Source organism: Chiloscyllium punctatum, chromosome 38 (genome assembly GCF_047496795.1).
Source record: "Chiloscyllium punctatum isolate Juve2018m chromosome 38, sChiPun1.3, whole genome shotgun sequence".
Classification (NCBI taxonomy): domain Eukaryota; kingdom Metazoa; phylum Chordata; class Chondrichthyes; order Orectolobiformes; family Hemiscylliidae; genus Chiloscyllium; species Chiloscyllium punctatum.
Genome location: NC_092776.1, coordinates 38,038,949 through 38,062,802, shown reverse-complemented (window position 1 = coordinate 38,062,802; position 23,854 = coordinate 38,038,949). Strand labels below are relative to the sequence as shown.

At 41.3% G+C, this 23,854-nt stretch overlaps 1 protein-coding gene across 3 annotated transcripts in view; it reads right to left on the bottom strand.

The window, feature by feature from the left end:
- Positions 1-5,299: 5,299 nt before the first annotated feature.
- The window catches only part of tcerg1l (transcription elongation regulator 1 like), a 739,617-nt gene continuing 721,062 nt past the window's right edge, over positions 5,300-23,854 (bottom strand). For all 3 annotated transcript variants that reach the window (XM_072557635.1, XM_072557638.1, XM_072557637.1), the window contains exon 14: positions 5,300-6,772. In XM_072557635.1, the coding sequence (XP_072413736.1) occupies positions 6,616-6,772 (157 nt within the window). In that variant the 3' untranslated portion in view covers positions 5,300-6,615. The remainder of the gene's footprint in view (positions 6,773-23,854) is intronic.

The window sequence follows — 23,854 nt, the reverse complement described above, 5'->3', positions numbered from 1 at the left end:
AGCCCAGTACATCATGCAATCCAGCCTTCCTTCCATTGTCTCCATGGGTCCCAGGTTCGATTCCAGCCTCGGGTGACTGTCTGTGCGGAGTTTGCACATTCCCCCCATGTCTGTGTGGGTTTCCTCTGGTGCTCCGATTTCTTCCCACAGTCCAAAGATGTGCAGGTTAGGTGAATTGACCATACTAAATTGCCCATAGTGTTAGATGCATTAGTCAGGGGGAAATGGGTCTGGGTGTGTTACTCTTCAGAGGGGCGATGTGGACTGGTTGGACTGTAGGGAATCTAATCAAATCAAGTCTAATCTATACTTCTTCCTGCCTTGGGAAGGCAGCCAACATCATCAAGCATGCCTCCCACCCTGGTTATAATCTCTTTCAAACTCTTCTATTAGGCAGAAGATACAAAAGCTAAAACACACAGACCACCAGAATAACTTCTTCCCCATTGTTATTAGACTTCTGAATGGACCTTTAAAATTGCACATTTAATATTGACGTTGTTCTTTGTGCACCTGCCCTGTAGCTGTAACATCGTATTCTTCACTTCGTTCTATGGCCTTTTCAGCACTTTGTATGGTGTGATCTGCCTGTACTGCACACAAAACAAAACTTTTCATTGTACCTAGGTGCATGACAATAATAAATCAATTTTTAAAATTATTTGGTATACATTTACAAAGTGATTACAATACTCATTAGCAAAGTATATTAATGTAGATTGTTAAATTTGTGGTTTGATTATTTAGGGATGTTTAAGGTGAGAAATGTCAACATTAAGCATGGCCATCTTGGAAATGGTACTGTTTGGATACAAAGCAGAGCTTCTTTCCTTGGCTTTGGACTTCCACTTCAGTGTCACTCCAGATGGATATCATACAGCTCCATGCAGAGTCTCCAACTTTATTCTTAGGTTGCCCATAAATTGAATGCTCGTGCTCATGCCCACGACTTTTGTAATGCTGGGACACATTTATTATGATGCAATTTTGGATTTCTTGAAATTGTGTGGTCTCCCATTACAGTATTATCTATTTCCATATTCATTCAGTGCAATCGTTACAACTAGTGTCAACTTACACTGAATCAAAAGCATTTTTGTAAAGTGTGGGGTTGGCATTTTCATATTAAGCAGGGTTGGGGTCTCAATGCCTGGATAATTTCCAAGAATATGCCACCTTATCACCATTCCATCATTCTTGTGATGCTATTTTGAAATGGTAAAGTCCTAATAAAGCTAAAGGCAAATTTATTGTCCAATTAACATGTCCATGATTCAACAGTTACTTTTTAACTCTGTGGTAGGAAACAGGTCTAGGATTGAGAGTGGTTAGTGACGGCAAATACCAGGAGGTGAGCTGCATGAAGAAGGATGAATAAGTGGAAACAAAATAATGAATGGGAACAGAGGTAAAGATAGGCCACAAGCTGATAATCTCCAATGTCTTCATCTCTATCGATGCAAAATACTATCATACTGCATTAATTTTCCCATTCCTCTGGTCTCACATAGCCACCTTGAGCGCCAATTTTAAGCTACTATTAATGGATAGCTCTAAATTTCTATTCCTATCTGTCCCTGTCTTTTAAGTTCTGTTGTTATGAAAATATAAACAAGGAACAAGACGAGGCCATCTGACCCTTTGAGCCTGTTCCATCATTCAACAAAATCATGGATGATCTGATTTTAACCTCAACTCTATGTTCCCGCATACCTCCCATAAACTTTCATCCCGTTGACACTCAAGAATATATTCATCTTGGCCTTGAAAATATTTAAACATTAGCCTTTCTAGCCTTTCCTCACAAGGCAGTCCACTTATTCCAGGTATTAGTTTAGTGGATCTTTCTTGAATTGCTTCCAATACATGAACATCCTTCTGTAAGTAGGATGACTAGTACTGTATTCAGCACTCGAGATGCAGTCTCACCAAGGCCCTGTATAATTAAAGCATAACCTTCCTATTGTTGCATTCAGTTCTCCTTACAATAAAACATAACTCGCATTTGCTTTCCTGATCACTTGCTGTACCTGCATATTAACCTTCTGTGAGTCATGCAATAGGACATCCAGATCTCTCTGCATCTCAGAACTCTGCAAACCCTCACCATTTAGATACTCCGCTTCTTTTTTATTCTTTCTTCATATATTGACTATTTCATACTTTTCTACATTATAATGTATTCGCTAAATCTTTACCCACTGACTGAAACAACCCATATCCCTTAGTAGGCTTTTGACCCCTTTACATCTAGCTTTGTGTCATCAGCAAATTTAGCTATGATACCTTTGATCCCTTCATCCTAATTACTTATCTACATTGTGAAAAATTGAGGCCCCTGCACTGATCACTCAGCACTTGTGACATCCTGCCAGCCTGAAAAGCACTCATTTATTCCTACTCTTTGCTTCCTATTAGCTAGCTAGGGGAGGCGATGGCCTAATGGTATAATTGCTTGACCCAGGTAATATTCTGAGGACCGGGGTTTGAATCCCACCATGGCAGATGATGGAATTTGAATTCAATATACATGAAAAATCTAGAATTAAGAGTCTAATAATGGTCATGAGTCAATTGTTGGGGGAACAACACAGCTGATTCATTAATGCCCTTTAGGCAAAGAAACTGCCATTCTTACCTAGTCTGGCTTATGTGTGACTCTCAATTGGACTCTGGGCAACTAGGGATGGGCAATAAACACTGGCCTAGCCAGCAACATTCACATCCACGAATGAATTTTAAAAAAGCTAATCTTCTATCCATGTCATCTCCAACACCATGAGCTTTTATCTTCTAGAAGAACTAGATTCACAAACCTAGATGGACATTGGTACCAATCAACAGGAGACGATATAGTGAGCGTTGGTTTGGACGGTCAAATGAAGACAAGTAGTAAGTTCATGGAGATGAAGAATCTGAGGTCTGGACTCTGATATCTGTAAAGGAGCTTCTGAAGTAGACAGATCAATAGAATAATTGTCTTTGCCAAATGCTGCAAGTTAACTAATTGCAACTGGATATATCCTGCCAACTGGCTTTAAATTTTTTTAAATTCAGTTGTGGGATTAGGGTGTCACTGGTTCAGCCAGCATTTTATGTCCATCCTTAATTGCCCAGAGGGCAGTTAAGAATCAACTATGTGGATGTGGTCTGGACTCACATGTAGGCCAGATCAAGAAAGGACTTCTGCATCCTTGTACTCTCGTCGTCTAGATATATGGGCCAGCATTCCAATAGCTTCCTAATTATTTTCGGCACCAATAGCACATTTATACAAAATCTTTATGCATGTTAAAAATAGCTAGATATTTTCTAGAATTACTCACTGACCTTCTTAATTTTGGCAGTTGAAGATAATATTAGTTTTTTTTCACCAATTGAGTGGTATTACCATGATTAAAATTTTATATTCAACAGTAGCACACTGTATTTCCTTAATTTGTCCTGAGGATGGTGGTAAAATGTTCGTTATCACTGCTTTTACTTGGTTTGGAGAAAGAGTCCTTCAACACTCATTTTTATTCAAACTTGAGTCCACAATAAATGAAAATGGCTGATCAGCACCAATGAAGATTCCAATCAACTACTGATTCATTCATTTTCCCCACAGGATAATCTGTATCATGTAGAAGTGTATTCAGATCAATTATAGCAGGATAGAAGACGTAGCCTTCGGCACCCTGATTCCTTGGGTATTAAGGCCGCTTTTCTTTCAGATAAATCAAATCAAGCATTAAGTTCTTAAGTGTACAGCTTACCTGCAACTCTTATAACAGCTAATAACCCTTAACATTCTATCTGCGATTGAGGAAAGTACATAGAGAAGTCAGTATTTTTTCTAATTGTCCTTAAGAAAAGTCTTCTATAATTATTGCAAATACTTTTGGTGCACCTCCCCCCCGGGTTGCCATCAAAGCATTTAACTGGCAGACAACCCACTTCACATGGAATTGTAAGTGAACTCAGATTATGCTCAGGTATGTTCAACTCCCTGTGTCTCAGGGTAGCTTTGTGAATGCCTGTTCCAGTACTGATCTACTCAGCTTTAGTCGATATGAAATTCAAGCTCTGAATTCATAATTACGTTGCAATTTGGTGAACGAAATGCAGTGATTTACTATATATTCACATCTGGATAAGCACTGCACTTGGACAGACAGTTGTAATTTTTATATTTCTGACAGTTCTTCCACTGATTTAGCACGAAACAAAAACTGCTTTTCTTCCCATTGTTGATGTCAAAAACCATTGGTTCCTTAAAAAAAAAGAACTGTACACACTGGGATGGTCCAGACAGATCAATATTTTCAATGTTTATACCACTTCATAAGAAATTACTTCTACACCACCTCCTGGTATAATACTTAAGTCAGCTTCACCCCATTTGTCATCTGTTCCCAATAAGGAATGGATGGCTTGCGTATTATTATATCCTATGGGGAAGGGAAAGTGAGGACTGCAGATGCTGGAGATCAGAGCTGAAAATGTGTTGCTGGAAAAGCGCAGCAGGTCAGGCAGCATCAAAGGAACAGGAGAATTGACATTTCAGGCATAAGCCCTTCTTCAGGAATATCCTATGGGGACTCCTGCTCAAGGTATATCTGAGTCCCACAGGAGTTTGCAAAACTGTGAGAAATGACAAAACTCACAGAATAGCTTTGCAATTTCAGCCCTAAATAGTTATATTGTATGTTGAAGTTATCAAAACAGATTTCCCACAGTACTTATTATAGCAACATTTTTTCAACACATCTGAAGCATAAACATCCTGATGTTTCATGTGATTAATTTCTTAGGATGTTAGGGTGAATTCATGCAGAATTATATCAATGAGAGGACAAAGACTTTTTTTTGGCAGAAATAGCATTGATGTGGAAAAAAAAACTATCGATAGTCATTAGATTTCTTAATTTCAGCCATTATTTTGTCTATTTAAAACAGAATATTTCCTGTTTACATTTTTAAGATGAATTAATTCTTTTAGCCTTCTTTCCACATTCGCATTTAAATTCATGCAAGATCTGGTCAATAATGGCATTTAAAGAAAAAATTCCTTTCACTTCCCAAGGGAAAATTGGTTTTAAAAAAAACTACAATTCTTGAACACAAACAAGTAATTTTACTGGATGTCCATTTTACAAGACAAGTTGAGTCAGTGAGGTTCATTTGCAATTTTTACTGTTATTTTCACTTGGGGATGTTAGAAATGACAATATTATTATTTGTAATGTTGGTGGAAGCTGTATTGTTAAACATTTAGTGGAAATTAAGTGCTTTTGATAAATAATGTCTTGGAATAGAACTTTGATATATTTATTAATGAAAAATTGTGGATTATGTACATACTTTCAAAAGAAATCAGTGAACTTATTAAATGATAAATATAATGGAAATTGGTATTCCTTGTGATAAAATTAAAATACTGATTAATTTTTTTAGATGGTTGCAAAAGCTACTCAGGTGTTTTCTGAAGTCATTACACTACAAATCTGTACTGGAAATGGATTACTTTACCACAAGCACAGTTTAAAATCATCACATTATAAAAAGCCAAATTTTAGAATGTTCAGTCTCGTCTAATGCTTTAAACATCAAGCTAGCACTACTAATTAGGCACTCTGCACTTCATGAGCAATAACTCACTAGAAGCAAAACAAATAAAGAGCACACATTAATGTAAATAGTCTGTTATACTGCATGGTTTGCAACCTTTCCATCACTGTTTTCATACACTAATAAAAATACAGAATACATAACTGAACTAAACTTACCATATCATTTTCTTAAATACTGCAATTATAATTTTAAAAGTGCAATTTAATAAGCTGGTACTACTGGCAGAACCTATTCCTGCCCCACTGTTAGTGTGACTGGACGAATACTACCACATTTGTCTCGATATTCAGCAGCAAAGTTATCTGTTTGTGAGTTTACTGCTAAGAACTGAAGGCCCTATTTTTGCTTTTTAGAACTAGCTTTGTTAAAATATAAAACAATAACCAAAATAATGGCGTTCAAATCATGTCACATTATATTAATGCCCCAAAACACAATATTCTCAATCATAATTTGCAATCTCTGCTAGTTTAGAGGTAAAAATTTATGTGGATGTCACTATTATCACCACAATCTGCAGAGAATAATTCTACCCTAAAGTGCCAGTACACTAATCTTGTACACTAGTTATTCACACTGTCATCTGAAGGTCAGTGGGTTTAATCATTAACAAATGAAATTTCTTCAATCCTAAAAGAGAGCATTTTCAATATCATGGAGCTAATTCACTGTTACAGTGTACTGATTCTGAACAATTGATGAGTATTCACAGAAATTAAACGACATTCTCTACACTTAGCTTAATTGACAAGAAAAAACGTGATAGTTGTGCTTTAAATAACAATACAACTTTAGTAGAAAGTCAACACCGATGTAAATGTTTATAATGGAGGCGTGAACTGGTATTACCTGCAACTTTAAATTCAAAATATTATCTTAAGTTGTAAATGTTTTCATAATGTAATTAGCCAAAGACCACACAGAAAGGACTGTCTGAATTCCTTAGTCAACAATCCTGTCACAGCAGCTCAGTTTGTTCAGTGAAGCTTTAATAGAGCTTTATCTGATTTTCCTCAGTCGAATCCTGTTTTCTTTGTCCCTCTTTTTGAGAATATTTATGAATTGATTGAAGAAGTGTTCTTGATCTTTCCTCTTTTGCACCAGTCTAAATCGATGATCCCTTCCATATTTTTCTGCAAACTCCTGGAAAGTGGATCTTGACAAGAAAGACAAGAAACATAAAATGGTGAACACAAAGCACCAAACCTATGAACTCACTTTGAAAGGCACAAGAAAAGCTGCTGTTGGCTCACAGTTTTGAAGGTTTGTATGAAAGAATTTGCTTTAGAAGGTGAAGGCTGTTACCACTCAAAAGGGCTGTATTAAATAGACTGAGGAAGACAAAGAAAGTTTTAATCTTTTCCAGTGAAGCAAACTGTGATGAACTTTGTAAGAGTGACAGTGAGAACCATTTTATTTTTCCGTGGGTTAGGATTATTCAAAGCTTTGTATACTGTCCTTAGTATTTTCTAAGGAATGGAATAGTACTCATTCAATTTTATATTTCTTTGAAAAAATAAACTCAGTAGATTGGTATATTGACTAGTCTACATGGACAATAGAAAGTATTGTCATCATACATACTTGAAATGTGACAATATTCCAGAAGATAGTAGTCGTGTCCTTGCAAACTATAGCAACCATCGACCAGGGATGAATTATAAGTCTGTCATGCGTGGTTGGATGAATCATGTTAGAATGGTACAAATCTGACAGAACAGATGGAAACTCTCAAAACAAACACACCATCCCATAAAAGCACAATCCTAATCTGCCATTCAAAAACTAAACTGTTGTTGGCTTTGAAACAAATTTAATATCACTACTGTACCTTGAAAGCTTACTCACAATTTTTGCCCAGTTATGTTATAGGCTGAGCCACATCAAAATATGAAAAATTAATGCATTTGAATCAGATTCTTCAGTACACTATTTGATTAGAGGTACAGTATAATCATTTAATAGAACAGTATCTCCTGTTCTAGTGAGCTCAATTTAATGTGCGTTATGTGTACCTCTCAAAGCATTGCTCATTGTAACTTTAAAGCTATATTTGTTCTCAGTTAATTATTAATCTGACCAGCAGGGATTATGGGAAAGGAAGGTGTAGGGTGCAGAAACAAGAACAAAGTTACATTTCAGACTTTTACAGTTGGAAATAAGTATCTGCTGATAAGTGAAATGAGAATGGTAACCCTGATGAATGCAAATTACAGAACTGCAACATTAATCTGGACCCGGTCACATAAGGAGGCCTTAACTGTCAGAGGGATGAGCACCGGCTGGTTAAATGCGTATATCAAGCAAGTCATATATTGGCTTTAACCAATTGAAAAGTACACAGGAAACAAATCATCAACAGCAAAATGCTAAAAGAAGACCAGAGAGAAAAGTGAAATGGATTGTGAAAAATGTCAAGCCAATGTGGGAAGAGGAATTGATTCTCCAAGAATTGACAAAATTTATGTTGTTACTAATCAATGTGAAGTAAGTATAACTGGAGAAACTAATGGGGCCTTCCCATGTGATTGATACCCAGAACACTCCTCATGTCATTACTTCTCAATTTGTTTAAATCAATAAGAACTATTAAATAAAGGGATAGAAGACAGGATCTGAAGCTCAGCAACCTAACCCGATTAAACCTTCATCAAATAGATCACTGAAAAGATCAAGCATCATGCCCTTTAATGTCTTGTCAAAACTCATGATTCTGTTTGAAAATTAGGCATTGAACACAATGTTTGTAAATTTCTCTTCCCTGGAAGTGGTGAGAGAAGACTTGAGAAGAGGAAATAAAGGGTGAGTTGGCCCTGAAGAGTTACTCGTCCCCTTTTTACTGTCTCAGTAATTAGATGCTGAATGCCAAGATCCTATTGGGGCAATTAAGGAGCATACCTGGTTGATTAACAGCCACCTAGGGGCTTCAGCTTGCCATTGGTGAGATTACCTACCTCTATTTTGGCCTCTATTTGCTCCAATCTGGGGCGATGGGGCAATCAGTGCATGGATAGAGAGGCAAAGATTTGGCCTCTGAAAGCCACCACTACACTTTTGCCACCAACCCTCTTGCTGCTCTTCTGAAACTACTCCACAGAGGCCAGTATCGCGTCATCAAGTCACCCTTTATTCATACAAGGCAAATCTCTGATACTGATGCAGATCTCTCAAAGCCAGCTCTCAGTGTGAACAAAGCCTTTGACACTCCCATTCTCTTTTTTTTTGCCACCATGCTGCCCTACAGTCCTGTTTTTTTTGCAGGGATTCCTGCTACATTTTTTAAAAAATTCTTTAACCCCCACACTACCGCCTAAATGCGGTAGTGCTTATTTTTTCCCCAGCACCCACGGTGTGTATGTGCAGGTGTGAGACACAGTGAAAGACACAAAGTGCATGAATCTTTATTCAATTTCCACCACCAGGAAGATAGGAAAAACGCCCCAGTGGCCAGTGACAAGCACTGCCCTTCAAACTAAAGGCCAATGTTGTGTGATCAAAACAGTGAAGGGGAGGGTAGGGACTAAATCAAAATAGAGTTGGAGGGGGAAGTAATACACTCCACTCCCTGCGGCGCCCACCTCTCCCTGAACGACTCCAGGGTGTCGGTAGACACCGCGTGCTCCTTCTCCAAGGACACCCGGGCTCTAACGTGACACTCCCATTCTCTTTTTCTTCCACACAATGGGGGAAAAACACCCGAGTGGCCAGTGACAAGCACTGCCCTTAAATCCCCTGTTAATTTTTTTTTCTTTTATTTATATTTTTATTTAACCCCCACTCTACCGCCTAAGTGCGGTAGTGCTTATTTTTTTCCCCAGCACCCATGGTGTGTGTGTGTGTAGATGTGAGACACAGTGAAAGACACAAAGTGCACAAATCTTTATTCAATTTCCACCACCAGGAAGATAGGAAAAACACCCGAGTGGCCAGTGACAAGCACTGCCCTTCAAACCACAGGGCAATGCTGTGTGATCAAAACAGTGGAGGGGAGGGTAGGGACTAAATCAAAATAGAGTTGGACGGGGAAATAATACACTCCACTCCCTGCGGCGCCCACCTCTCCCTGAACGACTCCAGGGTGTCGGTAGACACCGCGTGCTCCTTCTCCAAGGACACCCGGGCTCTAACGTGACACTCCCATTCTCTTTTTTTTTTTGTTTTTTTTTTATTTTTTTCTTTTTTTTATGGTGTGTGTGTGCAGGTGTGAGACACAGTGAAAAGACACAAAGTGCATAAATCTTTATTCGATTTCCACCACCAGGAAGATAGGGAAAACACCTGAGTGGCCAGTGACAAGCACTGCTCTTCAAACCACAGGGCAATGCCGTGTGATCAAAAAGGTGAAGGGGAAAATCTCCTGTTTATTTTTTTTTTAAAAGACACAAAGTGCATAAATCTTTATTCGATTTCCACCACCAGGAAGATATGAAAAACACCCGAGTGGCCAGTGACAAGCACTGCCCTTCAAACCACAGGGCAATGCTGTGTGAGCAAAACAGTGGAGGGGAGGGTAGGGGCTAAATCAAAATAGAGTTGGACGGGGAAATAATACACTCCACTCCCTGCGGCGCCCACCTCTCCCTGAACGACTCCAGGGTGTCGGTAGACACCGCGTGCTCCTTCTCCAAGGACACCCGGGCTCTAACGTGACACTCCCATTCTCACCTGTCAACCAGTGCTCCCTGATTGGACCAGATTAACAGGCCCAATCAGAAAACTGATATTCTATGACGTCCACCTGGCTGACCTTGTTAGAATCACTACACCTCTCTCCTTGATCCCCTTTTCACAAGAAATGAAAGAAAACAATTTCTCATCCTGCCACTGAATGTGCTAAAGACCAGGCCTTGACAGTAGGCCTTTCGATATCTAAAAGCTGCTTACCTGTGGCTAGCCATCATGTGATGTTGACCTCACTACAGTGGCCTTTGATAGGCCATGCCATTCACTGGTCAGCTCTTAACAAGCTGTTTGGCCCATAATGCAGTGGGTTTTCTTGGTGCTGCAAGCAGCGAGTTAGTTGCTATGGAATACGACCACTCCAAGTCTTAGATGGGAAAATGGAAACTCCTGGCCTATATCCTCATATTTAAGGCCAAACAGAGAGGAATTTCAAGCCTCTGCACTGACCTTTCTTTTAACCAAGGTTATTTAGCTGAGGAACCACAAACCAATAAACTCGAGTGCACCCAAAACTCCAAAAGGACTTAAACCAAATTGTGTTTACTCATCATTCCTGGATTTGCTGACCTACACTTGTTGCCGAGAACATTTAAGATTTAAAGTTGCCCATTTTGTCATTCAAATCCCTCTGTATTCAATTCTCTTCATAACTGTTCAAATCTCCCAGCGTTTCTGCACCTCTAAGGTGCTGTGTTTCTCCAATTCTGGTCTTTTATGCATCTTTATTTCACTCTGGGTCATCGCTGGAAGTTTTGCTTCAGCTGTGTCCACTCTCTCTGGAATTGATTCTGACACCTCACTCTTCTCTGCAACTACTCTGTAAAACATACCTTTTTGACCAAGCTTTTGATCAGCAGTTTCAATGTCTCATTCTTTGATCTAATGTCAATTTTGTCTACATCCTATGAAGTGTCTTTTGATATTTTTCTGAGTTGATTTAGACTTAGAGGCTTTCCTGTGTCTAATCACACATGAGACAGACAAAGCCTGTGCTTATGTCTGTTTCCAAAGCTAGTTCTTTTTCTTAGAACAGGATACTAGCCTTTCACCAGAGGTGATAGCTTGAGGGACATTACTCCACATCAGGCATGACTGACCAAGTGTCTCTCCTGCTCTTACCACCTTCTCCAGGTAAAGTGGAACTATTTACAGGATGATAATCTAGCTGTTTGGCTATCTGTTAGTGCTGACGATGGTATTATCACTGCAGAGTGGCCACATCCAGGAGTCACTGAGGAAACCCTGCTGCAGAGAGCTCAGCTGCCATCAGTTTAGACACTGTTCTTGAATTCGATGGGTGACGAACATAGGTCGTCTTTGTCACTGCAGGAAAAGAAGGCTCAAAACAGTATGGAAAGGCAGTGTTTTTGTTTCTTAACACCTTTATACAGGAAGTATTGAAATTGCATGGGCCCTGCGCAGGGGCTGAAATTATGGGACAGCTTCAGCAGTCAGTGTGGATCATAGCCAGTGTGGTGGCTGCCACTAGGTCTGCTGGTGACATTTTCTAATCAATCTGCTCAGGGATGTTATTACATACCTCCGGAGCAGGTGGAATTTGAAACCAGAACTCCTTGCCCAGATGTAGGGATACTATCACTGCACCGAAAGCATCATTATCGTAATGCTGTACAGCTTCCAACAATGGCCATCCAAACAGCGGACCAGCAGCTCATTAGTGTCAATGGCAGTAATGGCTACAGCTCGAACTGTACTTGGATGATGCACTTGATAAAGGAGCAGCACTCCAAAAGCTTGTGAGTCTAAATAAACCTGTTGGACTATAATCTGGTGTAGTGTGACTTCTCACTTTGGATGATGAAGGGCATTGGTGGCTGTATACCCTCCACAGTAGGTGCGGACTTGATGTTTCGAGGCCATTTAAGCAGCATTCGGTGATTGGTGTGTGGATGACTAAAAGCAGGTAGTAGCAATGCCACAGGAGGTCCAAAGGGTGCCAAGAAGAGACTCTCTTCTGCGAAGCTAAACATTCCAGGATACAGGACTTTTTTTTAAAGGCTGACAATGGACAAAAGTATGGAGGCAATATATGTCTGACAATATATGATGATGCAAGGACAGCAATGAGGAAGGATGTAGTCCAGAAGATAAGGAATTAAAATTAGTAATTGTGAAAACAGAAAGAACTAAAGAGATAACAATGGAGTAGTTTATGGATCTCCAAGTAGCAGCTAAATTATTGGACAGAGTATTAATCAAGAAAGAATGGGAATTCATCATAAGGGATTTTAATAATCATTGGGATCTTTAATCTCCACATAGACCAGACACATCAAATTTGGAGGACAAGTTAATTGACTATATTCAAAACAGTTTCCTGGGACCAGCCAAGGGACAGGCTATTTTAGATTTTGCCATGTCTAAAGAAACAGGTTTAATTAATATTCTTGCAGTAAAGGATCCTATATGGAGCATAGCGATCATAACATAACAGTGTCAGCTGGGGCTCAGTTGGCAGCACTGTTGCCTTTGAGTCAGAAGGTATGTGTTTAAGTTCCACACTGCAACTGCACCACAGGGACCTGAACACAAGAATCAAGCTGACACTGTAGTCCAATGCTGATCGAATACTTCAGTCAAAGGTGCAATCTTTTAGAAGAGTTGTTATAGTGAGGCCCTATTTTTCCTTCACGTGAACATAAAGATCCCAAAATACTGTTTAATAGAAGAGCAAGAAATTATTTCCAGTGGCTTGATGAATATTTATTCCTCAAACAATATTACAAAAACAGACTGTTCATTCATTATTAAATTGATGGTTCTGCAAGCGTACTGTGCAAAATTAACTTCCATATTGATAGTTTATATCTAATCTAAAAGTGTTAGCTATAAAAAAAAGTAATGCCCTTGTTATGTGCAGGAATTTTGGCAGTTAATTTTACACAATAAGCTCTCAGAATAATCAAAAGTGCTTCATCAGCAGTAGGATCTCTGGTGATTGTGAAAAGTGCTACATAAATAGAACCTAAGGGGCAACTTTTTCACGCAGAGGGTAGTGGGTGTATGGAATGAGCTGCCAGAGGAAGTGATGGAGGCTGGTACAATTACAACATTTAAAAGGCATCTGGATGGGTATATGGTTAGGAAGTGCTTAGAGGGATATGGGCCAAGTGCTGGCAAATGGGACTAGATTAGGTTAGGATTTCTGGTCGACATGGACGAGTTGGACTGAAGGGTCTGTTTCCGTGCTGTGCATCTGTATGACTCTAATGGAATTTCACTCTGAGCTTGAGAGGGATCTACTTAGCCTTGGAATTGCAGTCCTAAACTTCAATGAAATTAATTACATTGGTATGAGAGTTAATTTGGGACTCACTGAGAAATGAAACAATTACATCTGCTCTGGGTTGAAGGATTGTAACAGGGTTCATAACACAAAACAGGGAACTGTGGGGTAGTAAGCCCAATAGATTTGAATGAACAATGCTGGTATCCATTGTTATTGAGGCTGGATATAGTCACATAGAAAATCACAATATGATTAGGCAGAGTCCAAAATGGTTTTATGAAAGGGAAATTACGCTTGATACTTCATTAGTTTTTTGAGGATTCATTTATAAGAGAGATAAAAGGATTTAGTAAGATACCACAGAAAACATTGTTGCACAAAATAAGGGCTCCTGGAATTGGGGATAACGTATTATCAATAGGCGATTGATTCAAAGACAGAGAGCTGACAGTAGGAGTAAAGGGGTCATTTTCAGTTGACAGGATAATACTGGTGTGGTGTTCCAATCTATAATAATGATTTAAATAAAGGTGGAAGTTAATGCCATCCAAGTTTGCTGACCATGCAAACCTAGTGAGAAAGAAAATGATGACAAGCACAAAGAGGCTGCAAGGTCACAATGACAGATTAAGTTAATGCACAAGAAAGGTGGCCAATGGAGTATAATGTAAGTTATTCATTTTGCTGGAAAAACTACATTTTTAAATGGTGAGTAGTTATTAAATCTTGTTCAGAGGGATCTAAATATCCTTGCCCACAAAAATTGATGAATTTAACATATATGTAGCAAGACATATGTGTTGGTCTTTCTTGGAAGGAGTTTAAGGTAAGGAGAATAAGGTACTGGCTACAGGGATGGTGCAACAAATACACAGTAGAATGGTTCCTGGGAATGTTAATGTAGATGACTATAGATTGAACGGAATGTACCTATATATTCCAGCATTTAGAAGAAGGTTTAGAAACATGAGAGGCCTTAACAGGGGAAATGTGAAAAAGCTGTATTCCCTTGCTAGAAAGTCTAGGACTAGGGAGCATGACTTCAGGATAAGGAGTCAGTCCTTGGGAGTGAGATGAGAAGTTTGTTTTCCCCCACATGGATGATATTTACTCATTGGAATTCTCTACCCTCCTTGGCTGCTCAGCTATTGATTGTTTTCAAGGCGGATTTAAGAAAGTAAGGGGAAATGGGGCTGAGGCAGACAAATAAAGCTGAAGTCTATGGTCAGGGTCAGCCATGATTCTATTGAATGAGAAAACTCTCCTATTTCTTAAGACAAAAAGAAACGTTATTATTCTTTTTGTTTATGGGCTGACAATCTGGATTGGAGTACTGCTGTTCTATTTTCTCTTAAATGGTTAGAATCTACCTGACAAATTGTATGTTTGACTGGTGCTCAGGGTGACAAACTTCAAATGTCAATTGTGTCTCTCCACAGATGCTATCAGACATGCTGAAGGCTTTCAGAATTTTCCGTTTTGTTTCAGAAGTCCAACAACATTTTGCCATTCCTCCCAAATTTTTTTTTTGGGGGGGGGAATGGGGGTGGGGGAGGGGGTTTGAAGAAGGTGCCAAATAAACATTTTGGGTCTACTTACTCCACCAAAGAAATCAGTTTTGATCCAAGTAAGATCGTGGGCCGTAACAAGTATCGACACCACAGAATAAAGAAGATCTGCAATATTGTCTTGGATAAGGGATAGCATTACAGCTGTACTTATGGAAGATTTCCCAAATAAATCCAGGGAAGTTATTTGGATGGAACTGAGAAATAAGAAAGGGATGATCACCTTATTGGGATTGTATTATAGACCCCCTAATAGTCAGCGAGAAATTGAGAAGAAAATTTGTAACGAGATTTCAGCTATCTGTAAGAATAATAGGGTAGCCATGGTAGGGGATTTTAACTTTCTAAACATAGACTGGGACTGCCATTGTGTTAATGGTTTAGATGGAGAGGAATTTATTAAGTGTGTACAAGAAAATTTTCTGATGTGCAATGTGGATGTACCGACTAGAGAAGGTGCAAAATCTGACCTACTCGTGGGAAATAAGGCAAGGCAGGTGACTGAGGTGTCATTGGGGAGCACTTTGGGGCCAGCAACCATAATTCTATTTGCTTTAAAATAGTTTTGGAGAAGGATAGATCAGATCTAAAAGTTGAATTTCTGAATTGGAGGAAGGCTTATTTTAACTGTCTTTGGCAAGAACTTGCAAAAGCTGATTGGGGGGGGGCAGATGTTTGCAGGTAAAGGAATGGAAAATTGGAGTCCTGAGATAGAATATTCCTGTTACAGTGAAAGGAAAGGCTGATAGGTGTAGAGAATGCTGGATGACTAAGAAATTTGAGGTCTTGGTTAAGAAAAAAAAGGAAGCATATGTCAGGCATAGACAGGAGAGATCGAGAGAATCCTTAAAAGAGTATAAAGAGAGTAGGAGTGCACTTGAGAGCAGGAAAATCGAAGTTTCAGGCAAAAGCCACACCCACTCCAGTTACAGGCTCTGCCCCTACTCCCAGCTCTACACCCACACCAGATCCCAGCTCCCAGCCCTGCTGAGTTTTCACCATCCCTCCAGACCTCCCCCTCACTGAGGACGAACGGTCAGTCCTCAGCAAAAGATTCACCTTCATCCCCCTCCGTCCATGCATCAATGAATTTAATACACTTGTGATGTCGAACACTTCTTCTGCCACCTCCGCCTCCGAGCTTACTTTCACAATCGGGACTCCCGCCCACCTTCCAAAGACCCCTTCGCCCACCTTCAACACACTCCATCCACCTGGACACCCCGCGCTGGCCTATTACCAGCCCTCGACCTCTTCATTTCCAACTGCCGCCGGGACATTAACCGCCTCAACCTGTCTACCCCCCTCCCCCACTCCAACCTCTCACCCTCACAACGCGCTGCCCTTCACTCCCATTGCTCCAATCCCGACCTCACCATCAAGCCAGCAGTTAAAGGGGGTGCAGTGGTAGTCTGGCGCACTGACCTCTACACCGCTGAAGCCAAACGCCAACTCGAGGACACCTCCTCCTACCGTCCCCTTGACCATGACCCCACCCCATCACCAAACCATCATCTCCCAGACCATACAGAATCTCATCACCTCAGGAGATCTCCCACCCACAGCTTCCAACCTCATAATCTGGGAACCCCGCACTGCCCGGTTCTACCTCCTTCCCAAGATCCACAAGCCTGACCACCCTGGCCGACCCATTGTCTCAGCATGCTCCTGCCCCACTGAACTCATTTTTACCTACTTTGACACTGTCCTATCTCTCCAGTCCAGGAACTCCACACATACATTCGAGACACCACCCATGCCCTCCAAGACTTCCGTTGCCCCGGCCCCCAACGCCTCATCTTCACCATGGATATCCAATCCCTCTACACCTCCATCTGCCATGACCAGGGCCTCCAAGCCCTCCGTTTTTTCATCTCCCAACGTCCCCAACAGTACTCTTCCACCAATACTCTTGTTCGTTTGGCTGAACTGGTCCTTACCCTTAACAATTTCTCCTTCGAATCCTCCCACTTCCTCCAGACCAAAGGGGTAGCCATGGGCACACGTATGGGCCCCAACTATGCCTGTCCCTTTGTTGGTTACGTAGAACAGTCCAATTTCCGTAATTACACCGGCACCACTCCCCACCTCTTCCTCTGTTACAGTGATGACTGCATTGGCGCCACCTCATGCTCCCGCGAGGAGGTTGAGCAATTCATCAACTTCACCAACACATTCCACCCTGACCTTAAATTTACCTGGACCATCTCTGACGCCTCCCTCCCCTTCCAGGACCCCTCCATCTCCATTAATGACGACCAACTTGACACTGACATTTTTTACAAACCCATCGACTCCCACAGCTACTTGGATTACACTCTTCCCACCCTACCTCCTGCAAAAATGCCATCTTGTATTCCCAATTCCTCCGCCTCTGCTGTATGTGCTCCCAGGAGGACCAGGTCCATCACAGAACACACCAGATGGCCTCCTTCTTTAGAGACCGCAATTTCCCTTCCCACGTGGTTAAAGATGCCCTCCAACACATCTCGTCCACATCCCGCACCTCCGCCCTCAGACCCCACCTCTCCAACCATAACAAGGACAGAACCCCCCTGGTGCTCACCTTCCACCCTACCAACCTTTGCATAAACCAACTCATCCACCGACATTTCCGTCACTTCCAAACGGATCTCACCACCAGGGATATATTTCCTTCCCCACCCCTTTCCGCCTTCCGCAAAGACCGTTCCCTCCGTGACTACCTGGTCAGGTCCACACCCCCCTACAACCCACCCTCCCGTCTGGCACCTACCACTGTCACCACAGGAATTGCAAAACCTGCACCCACACCTCCTCCCTCACCTCTATCCAAGGCCCTACAGGAGCCTTCCACATCCATCAAAGTTTTACCTGCACATCCACCAACGTCATTTATTGCATCCGTTGCTCCCGATGTGGTCTCCTTTATATTGGGGAGACTGGACGCCTCCTAGCAGAGTGTTTTAGGGAACATCTCTGGGATACCCGCACCAATCAACCACACCACCCTGTGGCCCAACATTTCAACTCCCCCTCCCACTCTGCCGAGGACATGGAGGTCCTGGGCCACCTTCACCGCCGCTCCCTCACCACCCGATGCCTGGAGGAAGAACACCTCATCTTCTACCTCAGAATACTTCAACCCCAGGGCATCAATGTGGACTTCACCAGTTTCCTCATTTCCCCTTCCCCCACCTTACCCCAGTTCCAAACTTCCAGCTCAGCACTGTCCCCATGACTTGTCCTACCTGCCTATCTTCTTTTCCACCTATCCGCTCCACCCTCCTCTCTGACCTATCAGCTTCATCCCCACCCCCATTCACCCATTGTACTCTTTGCTACCTTCCCCCACCCTCCTCCCCGACCTATAATCTTCATCCCCAAGCCCATTCACCTATTGTACTCAATGCTACTTTCTCCCCACCCCCACCCTCCTCTCATTGATCTCTCCACACTTCAGGCACTCTGCCTGTATTTCTGATGAAGGGCTTTTGCCCGAAACGTCGATCTTCCTGCTCCTTCGGTGCTGCCTGAACTGCTGTGCTTTTCTAGCACCACTAATCCAGAATCTGGTTTCCAGCATCTGCAGTCATTGTTTTTACCTAGTACACTTTAGAGGAAAATCAGGAGGTCAAAAAGAGCTTTGAGATCGCTTTGGCTAATAGGGGTAAGGAGAATCCAAAGGATTTTTATAAAAACATTAAGGGCAAAGGGGTAACTAAGGAGAGAATAGAGCCCCTCAAAGATCAGCAAGGCAGCCTATTTGTGAAGCAGCAGGAGATGAGGGAGATACTAAATGAGTATTTTCCATCAGTATTTTTTGTGGAGATGGACATGGAAGATATAGAATGTGGGGAAATAGATGGTGACATTTTGGAAAATATCCATATTACAGAGGAGGAGGTGCAGGATGTCTTGAAACACATAAAAGTGGATAAATCCCCAGAATCTGATCAGGTGTACCCTAGAACTTTGTGGGAAGGTAGGGAAGTGATTGCCTGACCCCTTGCTGAGATATTTGTATCCTCGATAGTCACAGGTGAGGTGCTGGAAGACTGGAGGTTGACTTACATGGTGCCACTATTTAAGAAGGGTGGTAGGAACAAGCCAGGGAACTATAGACCAGTGAGCCTGTTGGTGGACAAGTTGCTGGAGGGAATCTTGAGGCACAGGATTTATATGTATTTGGAAAGGCAAGGACTGATTAGGTATTGTCAACATGGCTTTGTGCATGGGAAATCATGTCTCACAAACTTGATTGAGTTTTTTGAAGAAGTAACAAAGAGGATTGATGAGGGCAGAGTGGTGGACGTGATCTATATGGATTTCAGTAAGTCGTTCGACAAGGTTGCCCATGGGAGGCTGATTAGCACAGTTAGATCTCATGGAACACAGGGAGAACTAGCCATTTGGATACATAACTGGCTCAAAGATAGAAGACAGAGGGAGGTAGTGGAGGGTTGTTTTCAGACTGGAGGCCTGTGACCAGTGGAGTGCCACAAGGATCGGTGCTGGGACCACTTCTTGTCAGCACTTATATTAATACTTTGGATGTGAGCTCAAGAGGTATAGTTAGTAAGTTTGAAGATCACACCAAAATTGTAGTGGACCAGCAAAGAAGGTTACCACCAGATCTTGACCAGATGGGACAATGGGCTGAGGAGTGGCAGATGGAGTTGAATTTAAATAAATGTGAGGTGCTGCATTTTGGAGAAGCAAATCAGAGCAGGACCTATACACTTAATAGTAAGGTCCTCAGGAGTGTTACTGAATAAAGAGATCTTGGAGTGCAGGTTCATAGTTTCTTGAAAGTAGAGTCGCAGGTGGATAGGATAGTGAAGAAGGCATTTGGTATGCTTTTCTTTATTGGTCAGAGCATTGAGTATAAGAGTTGAATGGTCACACTGCAGCTGTACAGGATATTGGTTCAACTACTTTGGAATATTGTTTGCAGTTCTGGTCTCCATCCTATCAGGAGGATGTTGTGAAACTTGAAAGGGTTCAGAAAATATTTACAAGGATGTTGCCAGGGTGGAAGGACTTGAGCTGTAGGGAGAGGCTGAGTAGGCTGGGGCTGTTTCCCTGGAGTGTCAGAGGCTGAGGGGTGACCTTAAAGACGCTTATAAAATCATGAGGGATAAATTGACGAAGTCTTTTCCCGGGGTTGGGCAAGTCCAGCGCTAGAGGACATAAGTTTAGGGTGAGAGTGGAAGGGTATAATAGAGACCTAAGGGGCAATGTTTTATTGCACAGGGTGGTGCATGTATAGAATGAGCTGCCAGAGGAAGTGGTGGAAGCTGGGTGGATATATGACTAGGAAGAGTTAAGAGGGATATTGGCCAAGTGGTGGAAAATGGGACTAGATTAGTTTAGGATATCTGGTTGGGATAGACAAGTTGGACTGAAGGGTCTGTTTCCATGCTGTACATCTCTATGACTCTATGACTCTATTGCCTCATTTCCTCTTGCTGCATGTCCCAACAAATTCACTGACAAGCTATCTCCTCCGATAGATTTGCACATAAGGGGACATTCCTTACAGGTGGCAAGACAACCGCCAATACATCATTGAGAATCTCACTAAGTCCTGCCAACAAAATATTGCCAACTGCAATCCTATGAGCCCAGGAAAACCATGATTCTTGAAGTGGATGCATCACAGCACGACCTCAGTGCATTTATTTTGAAAGCCAAAAACCTATTGCCTTTAGTTCAATAAACCTATCATCTGCGGAAGCCAACTACTCTAATATAAAGTGTGAGACATTAGCTCTGTAATTTGGAATTATGCTGTTTCACACCTACTTATTGGCAAGAAATTCACCATTGAAACAGATCATGAACCATTAAAATGATATATTGCAAACTGAAATGAGTGGCCCAGGAGGTTTACATCTGACATATTGAGCAAATTACCAACCGTACAGACAGCAAAATACTTCCCTTGATCTGATCATTGATGCCCTCAACATCAAACTTCCTAAATTATGCAATGGGCCCAGTTTGTACAAAATCATTCAGTAAGACTGAGTCGTGTGTTTTCAGGCCCAACTTCTACTGTCCAAAACTCCAACAGGGGAACAACATTGGAAATAATCTGATAAATTTCTGAAGAAATTGTTTTGGAAAATAAAGTTTACATCTAGCTTTCTCAAAAGTGTGAAAAAGGGATTGAGCCATCACTTAAGAAAACGAGTGGCAAGATTTTTATTTTTTTTTAAATGTTGAATTAATTTTCTTGTATTTTTTGGTCACAATTTATAAAACTGCCATATCACACAATAACAGGAAAACTTGTAAAGCTTTCCTTAAACTTAACGGTCTTTATTATACAGCTATCTAATGCGCATGTTACTGTATTGTGGCACATTCAGCAAAGAAGAGAGCTTTACATTAATGCATGTAAACATTGATTCAGCTTTCCGTCGTGTTGGAAAAGAAGTTGAAACCCCACCAATATCTGCTGCTTCTGGGATATTTAACAAACTCCCACACAAAAGTGTACATACTTAAATAGATAGTAGTGATGGAGAAAGGTCATTAATCATACTTTTCATCAGAAGCACACTGGATACTCAATAATGTCAGCACATCACTAGCTCCAGTTTTACCAAGGCCTTGCAGAAGACCATGTAAAATTAGAACCCCTCCACAAGGTGCAAAGGATTGCTGAGCAGTTGATTCATTCTATGCTATGGTTCTACGAACATTCTATGAACTTGTTGAAAAGGCACCTCTGTCACAATCCAGCCCTAAAACCAGGCAGTCCTGCTCGCTGCTGCAGAGACTGAAATCCTGCTTGGAGCTTGCCTGCCTGATACAATGATTGCAGGAATCTGCTGGATCAGTTTCATGGGAAAGGTTCATCTCCTCATGCTAGTGGGCAGCACAGTGGCACAGTGGTTAGCACTGCTGCCTCACAGCGCCAGAAATCCAGGTTCAATTCCCGCCTCAGGTGACTCTCTGTGTGGAGTTTGCACATTCTCCTCGTGTCTGCGTGGGTTTCCTCCGGGTGCTCCGGTTTCCTCCCACAGTCCAAAAATGTGCAGGTTAGGTGAATTGGCCATGCTAAATTGCCCGTAGTGTTAGGTGAAGGGCTAAATGTAGGGAAATGGGTCTGGGTGGGTTGCGCTTCGGCAGGTTGGTGTGGACTTGTTGGGCCGGGGGGCTTGTTTCCACACTGTAAGTAATCTAATCTAAACTCCAAGAGTAAAGCTGCCACTGAGAAAATAAATAATGGAATGGCCCACTGCCAAGTACATAAATACTGAGGTGATATTAGTAAAATATTAACAACTGTGAAATAAAAATCTGCAAATAATGAATAACGTAAACTAAATTTAAGAAAAGATGAAAGTGAATTTATCAGTAGTACACAGCAGCTTTCAAGAATCACTGATTGCCTAGGGTTATCAGGTTTGACTTGGAGTATCAAAGAATTAAAGACTAACCTCCAGGACCCCATGGAAAACAATCAAGGAACTAAAGCTTAGAGAAGTTTTGTAAATTGTTGTTCAATTTTTTTTCAATTGTTATGGTGGGTGATTAAAATTGAATAATAATTAAGAATGATTGAATGAGGTGATGAAGAATTTGGTTATGTTCCAATTGGATTGGGAAGATGATACATGGTGGGCAGAGACCCCTTCCAGCATCTGTGGAGAGACTGCAGAGCTAATATTTTAGGTCCAGTGACCCTTCAGAACTGTTCTGAAGAAGGGCCACTGGACATGAAATATTAACTGTTCTTCCTCTCCACAGATGTTGCCAGACCTGTTGAATTTCTCAGCTATTTCTGATTTTGTATTAGATCTCCAGCACCAGAGTTCTTTATTTTATTCACTTCTGGTACAGTGCTCATCTAGAATTGTCAATTCTAATAACCTCATATTGTGCTGTGGGCAATATTGTGGACTGTGGACTTTGGCACTGTGTGCTGTTAGATACTAGTCCTTGTCACATTGCTGCCTTCAGGTGAAGGCTGTGGGTCATGTTCTGCCTTTGTCTTCCCCATGACCACAATATTGTTAGCAATGTAAATACACCTGAGTACATTCTCAATAATCTATCCATGCGCAGTTGAAATTTATTTTGTCTAATTGATCGCTCAAGTTGCAACTGCCAAAAACTGTTGCATCCAAATACAGTCCTAAATATTCTTGGGATTCTTCAGCTAAATGGGCAGACTAATATTCATGTTTCACACCCAGCTTTGAAAAGAATCTTGCTGGAGAAAATTTCAGAGCTTCAACATTTTTCAAGAGAAAGACTGAGGTACCAGTCATTGAGGCATATGCATGCAGTGATATTTCTCTTTAAGATACATGTGCTGGAGCTACACCAATCTTCGTGCTGGTTCACTTTCCAAATTAAACTATTTCACTTCAACTTGTTCAGTGCCACATAAAGCTTCTCTTGAGTGTGCAAACTGCATTTCTTTGGAGGATCATTACATCGATACAATACTATCTCTGTCTAAGTAAAGACATTTGAACTTATTGGCTGATTGCACTGTATCAAATGTCATTTGTCCAGCACAATGCACATGCGTTGATCTCATGAACTGTGACAGACCTGAGGTAGGCAGCCTTGCCACTGCTGGACTGTTGACATCTATGAAACAGAAGACTTCAGAAAGCCAAGTGAGTATGCACAGCGGCTCTACAGTGTGATTCTGCTGGGAAGCAGTGATCCATCAAATGCTGTACAAAGCTCTCTCATCAGCTGTACCATAAAGTGCCACTTTCTAAAGTAC